The sequence below is a fragment of the Mandrillus leucophaeus genome, unplaced genomic scaffold (genome assembly GCF_000951045.1).
Source record: "Mandrillus leucophaeus isolate KB7577 unplaced genomic scaffold, Mleu.le_1.0 Scaffold348, whole genome shotgun sequence".
NCBI lineage: Eukaryota > Metazoa > Chordata > Mammalia > Primates > Cercopithecidae > Mandrillus > Mandrillus leucophaeus.
Window position 1 is genome coordinate 1,919,556 of NW_012103676.1, and position 10,751 is coordinate 1,930,306.

General features: G+C 45.5%; 1 protein-coding gene across 1 annotated transcript in view; it reads left to right on the plus strand.

The window, feature by feature from the left end:
- The first annotated feature begins 883 nt into the window (after positions 1 to 883).
- The window catches only part of LOC105546045 (chromosome unknown open reading frame, human C16orf78), a 20,935-nt gene continuing 11,067 nt past the window's right edge, over positions 884 to 10,751 (plus strand). The window contains exons 1-3 of the mRNA XM_011989142.1: positions 884 to 1,165; positions 4,864 to 4,983; positions 5,609 to 5,738. Coding sequence (XP_011844532.1) covers positions 1,016 to 1,165; positions 4,864 to 4,983; positions 5,609 to 5,738 — 400 coding nt within the window. The 5' untranslated portion in view covers positions 884 to 1,015. The remainder of the gene's footprint in view (positions 1,166 to 4,863; positions 4,984 to 5,608; positions 5,739 to 10,751) is intronic.

Consider the following 10,751-nt stretch of genomic DNA (forward strand, 5'->3'; position numbering starts at 1 on the left):
ATTCTATGTCTGCTGAACCCATTTCCTGGTTCATAGGTGACACCTTCTCACTACATCTCCACGTGGTGGAGCTCTCTCTAGTCTCTTCTGCAAGGGCACCAATTCCAATCATGAGAGAACTGCCCTCATGACCTAATTACCTCCCGAGGCCCCACGTTTTAATGCCAGCAAGAGGGACACAATTGTCCAGTCCATAGCAGCCCTGTTGAAGTCTATTTATCCTTTAGCTCAGAGCTCAAAAGTGGCCTACCCACCACCCCATCCAAGTCTAGTACCATTGCTATGGCCTTTCTTAGAACTACATTCCTTTCTTTGAGAGCACTCATCTTCACTTGTCATTATGGATTCATAGGGTAATTATCTGCCCTGCTTTTCCACTAGCCCATATGTCTTAGGAAGTCTGCCTATGTTTTTCTCCTGCATCGTATCCCCAGCACCATTCCCAATACTTAGTAAGTGCCTGATAACCACATGTTGGATGAATAAATGAACATAGACGAATTGGGCTTATAAAAAACTTTCTTCTAATTAGAGTACACTGTAGAAAGACAGGATGCCAAACTAAAGAATTTAGACTTTTTTTAGATAGGCAACAGAGAGCCATTGAAGGTTTCTGAGAAAGGAAGATGCATGGGCTGACCTTTATTTTAGTAAGATCTGTGTGGAGATGGAGGTGGAAAGGCCGCAAGGAGGCTGTGGCAGAGTCCAGAGGAGACATAACGCCTGAAGAGGGGTATTGGCCACATGGGGAACAGTGGGAGGTGGCCAATGTCTCACCTCTACTCTGACCTCAGAGCCAGCTACCAAGCCTGGCAATGACCTCACAATCACTCCCCAGGCCTTCCACCCTTTAAAGCCAATATCCCAGTGTCTTTGCTCACTCTGCCCTTTATGTTCATATCTGGAGGCCACACCTTACCTTCTGAATCACCAGGCCATCGAGTCCAGATAAAGGGATCAAGAGAGTGAGAGAGTGCCAGCCGCCTCCCACCCAAGCCACTAGCAAGACTCCACAATGTCAGAGCAACCAGTGTACCTGAAGGATTTAATGCCCACAAAGAGGAAATCCATGTGGAAGACTGTCGAAGAGAGGCGCATGTCTGACCTCACCCGTGTGCTGGAGTGGCTGGAGCGGAGGCAGGGGAAGAAGAAACAAGCTCCCGAGGTGGGTACCATCCAAGAGAAATGGCAGGAAGACTTTGCTCAAGATAGTTGCAGTAGGGGAGAGAGATTGGACTTGACTCTCCTGAAACAAAAGGCGGGATGGTTTTGAAGTGCTGGGATAAGCTAGTGAGAAGTACCCAAGGACATTAAGGGAGTGGGGGGATTAGTTAATATGATTAGGCTGTCCGTGTTGCTAATTTGCACTTATCAATGTTAGGCTCCCATCCTCTCACAGAGACTGAGAGACAGGGTACAATCTTTCTTGATGATTATATTTCAAAGGGTCCTCCCAGGTCCTTGAGAAAAACATTCCTGGATTGTAAAACTAGCAAGAGGCTGATAAATTTACATCTCAAAGGGACAGAGAAAAAATTTACAAATGCAAATTTTCTAGAGGAAAGGTTCTCAGGAAAAGGAGGCCAAAGACCTATCATCAGGAAGAAACCTGTCTAAAGTTTAGTCAAGCTGGGGAAATGTTAGTATTGGTCAGAATTCTAGAAGGGCCAAGGGGCAGTGGCTTCTGGGTCTCCGTATTGCAGGATGGGATCTTCCTACTGCCCTCAGCTCTTCCCTCCTTGTGATGCCTTCAGAATCAAAGAACATTCATTCCTCACTGCCATTACTGCAACTGCGACTCCAGCTAACATACCTCCTCTTTTCTACCCTACATCGAGCTAGTTCTAACCTGCCCTTCCCTCTTTCTCCAAGAAGTATAGCAACCAAGTTTGCCTCAGTTTTTCCCAGAGCTCCCCCAAGACCCATCATCTATGAAGAACCAAGCCATGTCTTTGGAAAGTGGTGTCCTCTGCAGAAGATGCCACCTGGTCTTGAATCTCCCGACCCTAGAGCAAAATGAGTAAAAAATGCCATTACTAATGACAATGCTCATCACATCACTAACTTTTAATGTTTACTGTGGTGAAGGCCCTGTGCTTAGATTTGTACCTGGGTTATGTGGTCAACTGCTCCCAGTCAGGCCACCAGGGAGGCGCTATTTTTACCCCCAGTTGAAGGATAAGGAAAGTGAAAATAAGTATTTTTATTGCTCTCACAGAAGTAATAAAGGGCAGAGCCAGGGCTCAAACTGAGATTTATCCAATTCCCAAATGCATGGGCTTTGCTGGGCCAACTCCCCATAACTGCCTCCACTTCCTCTGCTTTATCCAGGTCAGCACCTGCCTTTGGGGAAAGCTTCCATTCTGTTCATGTACTTACTTACTATATTAGTCCATTCTCACACTGCTACAAAGAAATACCTGAGACTGGGTAATTTATTAAAAAAAAAAAAAAAAGGTTTAATTGTCTCATGGCTGTACAAGAAGCATAGGGGATTCCGCTTCTGGGGAGGCCTCAGGAAGCTTACAATCATGGCAGAAGGCAAAAGAGGGGCAGGCACTTCACATGACCAGAGCAAGAAGTGGGAGGATGAGGTGCCACACACACTTTTAAATGACTGGATCTCACGAGAACTCTCTCCTTCATAACACTACCAAGGGGAATCATGTTAAACCATGAGAAACTGCCCCCATGATTTAATCACTTCCCACCAGGCCCCCACCTCCAACGGTGGAGATTACAACTTGACGTGAGATTTGGCGAGAGACACAGATCCAAACCATACCACTTACCATTTATAGTCAGAAAGATCTCGAGTGCCAATTCCATCAGACTCATCTGACAAACATATTTTACTCTAAGGTGCTAATGATTTACAGATAGCCTACCCACTGCCTTGATTTGGGGGCGAAGGGGAAGCTTGACTTCTGGGTCTCTCCAAACTCAATTTAGTATCGATCACAGGAATTACATTCACTTCCATGGTTAATATGTTCAGGTCTATCTCCTTTTACCAGGATAAGATTCTAATAATCACATTTTAACAGCTTTACCTTAAATGTGGCTTTTATTGTAAATAACTTTGGACCTAGAGAGGGAGAAAGTTTACATGGGAAATATAATTAAGTCATCAAGCATCATTACCTTTCCCAGAAGCATCTGGGTTTTTAAAGAAGCTTCTAAGAGGAAGATGACGTGTCCTGACAGGTCTCTGATAGCAGCAGGTGACAGCGGGGGACCCTCTAGTGAGAAGGTTGGGGTCTATCTTCACCACTCAGGGCCCTCTGTGGCCTCCTCTCCTGGGGTCTGGCCTGGCCATCCAGATCTCCCCACAACAGACTGCTAATGGTATTTCCCCTTGTGAGCCATGGTATTTCCCCTTGTGAGTCTTCACTTTGGCATCAGTGAAGACCCCTGAGGTCTGAAGTCTCAGCCATGGAGGATGCTGAATCCGTGAATGTTGCACTTTCCTTAAGTCTAAGGCATTGCCATGTCGATTCCACTCAGGCTTCCCCAAAATGGGGGCTGTGTGGGGAGCTACTCAGATGACTTTTCGGGGGAGGCTGAGGATTGAGCTGGGGACTGTGGAAAGGGCTGCCCTGGAGGAGATGGGTCATCCTAGCTCCTCATAGCCTGAAAATGCAGCCTTGGTTCTGAGTTGCACTGTTTCTCCACTAAGCCAAACAAAACCCCAAAGCTAACCAGCATTACCTTCCTTAGAAGGCAACTTGCAACATGAAGCAGAGCCTTGGACAGCTTCCTTCCACACTCCCAAATGGCTTATCGAAACTTCCCTTCCACCCACCCCGCATAATAACCCACCCCCGATAATTCATGGAGGGCATTGCACATGCATGTCATAATTCAGTTATTGCTCTCAGTAACCTTATGAAGTAGGTCCTCCTATTATCCCCACCTTTCAGACAAGGAAACTAAGCCACAGAGAAAGCAGAAACTTGCCAAGGTCACTCAGCTCTCAGCCGTGGATAGAGCAGGAATCCAGGCAGTCTGACCTGGAGACTGCAGTCCAGGCCACTGTCTCCCTGTAACCATAAGCAGCACATTCCCAGAGGAGACCCAGTCTTTTTAGTTTTTCCCATGATACTCTGGCACCCACCCCTACTCCTTATAGACTAGGCGGGATGCTTCCTGGGTGGCCCGCCCTTTATGTGCTTCTGCTGGGCTCCTGGACTGTGGGACCCTGGAGATCCCTAATGACCCTGCCCTCCCTGCATCCCCTGTAAGAGCAGGAGGGCCAGGAATGTGCCATGCACAAGGAACTCCATTCACGGCAGGGTGTGCTCAGCTCTTGGGCGGGTGGTAAGGAATACCTGGGGAAAGAGAAAGACAAGGTCAGTGATGACCATCCCTCCAGCAAGACTGAATGGGGTGGGTGCCTGGGGTGCTCCAGGACCAAGGGAGAGGCCGGGCTGAGCAAAGGCCCAGAGGTCTGGATCAGCAGCACCTGCTCAAAGTCAGGGCAGCCTTCCTGTGGCTCCAGACTGGAGGCAGGGGCAGGAAAGTCACAGCTGGTAAGGCCACATGGAGGCTGGAGGGGCTTCTCACCAGGCTAGGGAGTGAGGCCCTCATGTGGGGGCGGTGATGGGGAGCCCCTGATGGATTCTGAGGTTGAGAGGAACAGGACCAGGCCTGAAGCTTACAACGTCGCTCTGTGGGCGGCGACATGTATACCAGGGTGCATCCGGAAGCAGAGGGACAGTGACAACGGGACCTAGAGTGTGTGCACTGAAGCCTGTGGAGGGGTGGGGCAGCCCCTCACCTGGGAGCCTTCTCCTCGGGGAAAGGGAGGGGACGCTGTCAACACAGGGATGGCTGCAGGGCTCTCTTCCCTTGGCTTTTCAGAAGGAAAAGCCCAAAGTGGTGATAGTCCTTAAAGGAAATGAGAAGAAGGAAGAGAAGAAAGGCAAAGGCCTCATGACAGCACGGGGAGGGAACCACAAGGCCACGGAGACTTCCCAGCTGGTAATGCAGCCCCCATCCTCCCCTCACCTGCACTGGGTCTTCAAATGAAGGAGGGGGTCCCTGCTTCTCTCTTGTATAATGTCTGCCTGCTTTCTAAATTTTAAGGCTCTGAAATTCACTCTGGCCCCACATTAACACTCATATAAAATCTCCACCCTTCCCTACCCTGTCCAGCTGTGCTACTCAATTGCTGCCTCCCTGTAGTTTCATTCTTCACTAGTGTCACATCCTCCCTCGCCCATATTTGTCCCCCGAAACCATTCAGGAAGACCACTTGGAAGATGAGAACACAGTGGCTCAGTGAGGGACAGGAGCTTTCTGGCTAGGCGGCTAACAGGGCAGACCCACCCAGACCTAATGGCCTCCAAGGGCCTGTGTTTCCAAGGTCCCCAGGGACCCCGCTGATATATGGTGGGAAGAAGAGGGAGGCGTTGGTGAGCAAGCGCCCATGGGCAGACCTTGCCCCTCCGACCTCTGCCAGGGCCCGGGGAAGCTCCCTCCTTGGTTGCCTTTGCCTGCCTTTCAGCAAACCTTTGAAATCATTGTTTGTTTGCTTGGGATGGAGGTGGGGAGGGTGAGCCAGGTCCTGTAACTGGGGTGTGACTTCTCACCTGTTCCCTCCAAGGCCTTAGGAAAGAGGTTCAGGAAGGACAAGGACGCGGTCGCCTACCGAAGGCTCTATGGAGTGGAGCAAAAGGGAAAACGCCTCAGCATGGTCCCTGGCAGCTACGTCAAGGATGGCCCCAAGAAATCTGGTAAGGGAAAAACCTTGGCCCAGCCGCCAGAATCCTCCTCCATAATCTCTTCCTCTCACGCCATCCTTAGAGCAGTAGCGTCCACCGCAATCCAACCATTGTGCACACAGGAGTCAGAAGCCCGCATGGAGGCTTGGGAGGGACCGCTTCTGGGGTCGCTCTTGGCAAGCGGGATGTGACGTGAACAGGAGGTGAATGTCTGTCAAGGCCCTGGCCCTCCCAAGTGTTCCCTTCTCAGGAAAACAACCTCATGTGTCCAGGTTCCTGAAGCCATTTTGGTGACATCAACTTCATGAGTTACAAATCATCTAATTAATTCAGATACTGTGACAATATCAACTACAGAAGGTACCACTCCTGCTGGCCTGAAACTAGGAAGGGATGAGCTTAGGCTGTGCCAGATCCCCAATTTCAAAGACTGCCTGGGTCCTGACCCTGGCTCTACCACTTTATAAGGAACTCAGAGTTGTATAATCCTGGACAACTTATTCCACCTCCGGAGTCTGGTTTTTCATCTGTAAAATGGGATGATAATAATACCTGCCTCATAGTATGGTTGTGAGGTTTAAGCAAGATGAGGCATGAAAAGTAACTAGCCTGACCAAGAGGAGGAGCTGAATGAATATTAGTGGTTTTTTTCTAAGTAAAAATTTTGCTAAAGTTTCAGGTGGTCTTTATTGTGGTGTTGGAAAAACAGATGCATTTGTTATGTCAGGCCCTTTGGGACAGAGGTGTAGGGTAAAAGAGAAATCTGGAAGGGATTCCAACTAGCCCAGGAGAAAAGTGCGCAGGAGCCTTCAAGCAGAGGCTGTCAATTCTCATACATAAAATTGCCCCCATTGTGCCCAACAAAAACAACAAAATCTTTTTTTCCCCTTTTCATTTAATATACCAAAGCCATTGTGACCAAATTGCAGTCACTTCCCTTTAAGATTTAAATGCAGTCGGCTTTCAGTGCAGTTTAGGATCCCAGATTAAATCCTAGAATAGCACTTTAGGGGCATTACTGGTGAAATCTGAAGTAGTTCTATAATATACAAAAAAATCTTCATTTCTTAGTCTTGACAAACATGTCATGGACGTAAGATGTTACCATTAAGGGAAAATGGATGAAGGATATACAGGAATCCTCTTTATTTTCTTTGCAACATTTCTGTAAATCCATATGTGATGGTTAATATTGAGTGTCAACTTGATTGGATTGAAGAATGCAAAGCATTGTTCCTGGGTGTGTCTGTGAGGGTGTTGCCAGAGCAGATGAACACTTGAGTCAGTGGACTGGGAGAGGCCAACTCACCCTCAACCTGAGTGGGCACCATCTAATCAGTTGCCCGCACAGCTAGAATAAAGCAGGCAGAAGTTGGAAGGATCAGACTTGCTGAGTCATCTGGCCTTCATCTTTCTCCTGTACTGGATGCTTCCTGCCCTTGAACATTAGACTCCGAGTTCCTCAGCTTTTGGACACTTGAATCTATACCAGTGGTTTGCCAGGAGCTCTCAGGCCTTTGGACACAGACTGAAGGCTGCACTATTGGCTTCCCTACTTTTGAGGTTTTGGGACTCGGACTGGCTTCCTTGCTCCTCAGCTGGCAGACTGCCTATTGTGGGACTTCACCTTGTGATCGTGTGAGTTAATACTCCTTAATAAACTCCTCTTCGCATATACATCTATCCTATTAGTTCTGACCCTCGATGGAACCTTGACTAATACACCACAATTATTCTAAAATATTTGAAGTTTATTTAAAAAATAAACTAGATTGCCTTATGCCTTATGGGAAGCCCCATACCTTCCCCAAACTTTCTGTGACTACCAGTGTAATGTCTGGCTCCAAAATCCCGGTCTGCTGGGCCCTGGAGCTTCTGTAAATATTGCTTCCAGTGGCTGCTATTTTGTCTCTTTGATTTCTCCTAAAACCTCTTACATGGAAGTCATTGTGTGTAAATACATTCTGTTGAAGGCTTGGGGCCAACAGAGGGAAAGAATTACATCACGAATCATACAGCAAACAAATTAGAGGTTGATGATTAGACTCCCTTGTTCTTCAAAGTCCTTTATCCGACCCTGCCACCAGGAGATTTTTCCCTAGCTACATGTCTTTGCAGGAAGTAGCCCCCTGATGTTTTTCTCAACTCCAAGACTGGGTAAGGCGAGGTGAGCCGGGAGTTGAGGCCACCAAATTTAAGGAAGCAGTCACTCTCAGGTGCCAGTCATGCACTAGTGTGAGTCTGAGAGTGAACGCCTGAAAAGATATTCCACGCAAATGGTAACCTAAGGAGAGCATCAGTGGCTATACTAATATCAGATTTTAAGTCAGAAACTGTCACAAGAAAAAAAGAAGATTGTCATATAACAGAGGATTGATTCATCAAGGAGACATAACAATTGAAATATTTATTCACTCAACATCAGAGTACCTAAATAGGTTTAAAAAATTAACAGAACTGAAAGGAGAAATAAACAGCAACACAATAATAGTAGGGGACTTTAACACTTCACTCTCAACAATGGATAGGTCATGCAGGCAGAAAATTAATAAGGAAAACAGCAGATTTGAACAAAACTGTAGACCAAATGGGCCTAACATATGTTTACACATCCCGTCATAATACACATTCTTCTCAAATGTAAGTAGAATATTCTCCAGAAGTGATCATAGGTTGGACCACAAGTCATTTTTTTTAAGTGCAGCAGTACATGTGCAGATTTGTTACATAGGTAAATTGTGTCATGGGGGTTTGTTGTAGAAATTATTCATCACCCAGGTGATGTACCCATCAGTTATTTTTCTTGATCCTCTTCCTCCTCCCACCCTCCACCTTCAGGTAGGCCCCAGTTTCCTTTGTTCCCCTCTATATGGCCACGTGTTCTCATCATTTGGCTCCCACTTATTAGTGAGAACATGCAGTCTTTGGTTTTCTGTTTCTGCATCAGTTTGCTAAGGATAATGGCCTCCTGCTCCATCCCTGTTCTTCCAGAAAATATGGTCTTGTTCTTTTTATGGCTGCATAGTATTCTGTGCTGTATATGTACCATATTTTCTTTATTCAGCCTACCATATATGGACATTTAAGTTAATTCCATGCTTTGCTTTCGTGAATAATGCTGCAGTGAATGTATGTGTGCATGTGTCTTTATGGTAAAATGATTTATATTCCTTTGGGTATATACCTAGTAATGGGATTGCCGGGTCAAATGGTAGTTCTATTTTTAATTCTTTGAGGAATCACCAAACTTCTTTCCACAATGGTTGAACCAGTTTACACTCTCATCAGCAGTACATAAGTATTCCCTTTTCTCCACAACCTCACCATCATCTGTTATTTTTTGACTTTTTAATAATAGCCATTCTGACTGGTGTGAGATGGTATCTCATTGTGGTTTTGATTTGCATTTTTCTAATGATCAGTGATGTTGAGGTTTTTTTCCATATGCTTGTTGGCTGCATGTATGTCTTCTTTTGAAAAGTGTCTTTTCATGTCCTTTGCCCACTTTTGTTTTTGTTTTTCTTTCTTGTAAGTTTGTTAAAGTTCTTTATAGGTGCTGGATATTAGACCTTTGTCAGATGCATAGTTTAATTTTTTTCTTCTATTCTGTAGGTTGTCTGTTTACTCTGTTGATAGTTTCTTTTCTTGTGCAGATTTGGTTTGTCAGTATTTTGTTGAGGCTTTTTGCATTGATGTTCAAGGAATTGGCCTGACATTCTTTTTTTGTTGTGTCCCTGCCATATTTTGGTATCAGCATGATGCTGGCCTCATAGAAAGAGTTAGGGAGGAGTCCCTCCTCCTCAATTTTTTGAAATAGTTTCAGTAGGAATGGTACCAGCTCTTCTTTGTACATCTTGTAGAATTTGGCTGTGAATCTATCTGGTCCTGAGCTTCTTTTGTTGTTGTTGGTAGGTTAATTACTGATTCAATTTTGGAGCTCATTATTAGTCTGTTCAGGGATTCAGTTTCTTCCTGGTTCAGTTCATTCTCGAGAGGGTGTATGTGTCCAATAATTTATCCATTTCTTCTAGATTTTCTAGCTTGTGTGCAGAGAGGTTTTCATAATATTCTCTGATGGTTATTTGTATTTCTGTGGGGTCAGTGGTAAAATCTCCTTTGTAGTTTTTAATTATGTTTATTCGGATCCTGTCTCTTTTCTTCTTTATTAGTCTAGCTAGCAGTCTATCTGTTTTATTAATTCTTTCAAAAAACCAGGCCGGCTGTGGTGGCTCACACCTGTAATCCCAGCAGTTTGGGAGGCCGAGAGGGGCAGATGCCTTGAGCCCAGGAGTTCAAGACCAGCCTGGGCAACACAGTGAGATCCTGTCTGTATTAAGAAAAAAATTAAAAAGAAAAAAACCCCACAACTCCTGGATTCCTTGATCTTATAAATGTATTTTTTGGGTGTGTGTGTCCCAATCTCCTTCAGTGCAGCTCTGATTTTGGTTATTTCTTGTTTTCTGCTAGTTTTGGGGTTGGTTTGCTCTTGGTTCTCTAGTTCTTTTAGATGTGATGTTAGGTTGGTAAATTGAAATTTCTCTAACTTTTTGATGTGAGTGATCAGTGATATAAATTTCCCTCTAAATACTGCCTTAGCTGTGTCCCAGAGATTCTGGTATATTGTATTTTTATTTTCATTTGTTTGAAATAACTTCTTGATTTCTGCCTTAATTTCATTATTTACCCAAAAGTTATTTAGGAGCAGGCTATTTAATTTCCATGAAATCGTATGGGGTTTTTCTTCCTAAGATAAGGTCTCACTTTGTTACCCAGGCTGGAGTGAAGTGGCAGGATCGTGACTCCTACAGCCTCGACATCTCATGCTCAAGCAGTCCTCCCACTTCAGCCCCTCAAGTAGCTGGGATTACAGGTGCACACCACCATGACCAGCTAATTTTTGTATTTTTTTGTAGAGATGAGGTTTTGACATGTTACCCAAGCTGGTCTTAAACTCCTGAGCTCAAGTGATCTGCCCGACTTGGCCTTCCAAAGTGCTGGAATTATAGGCATACCCCTTGTGCCCAG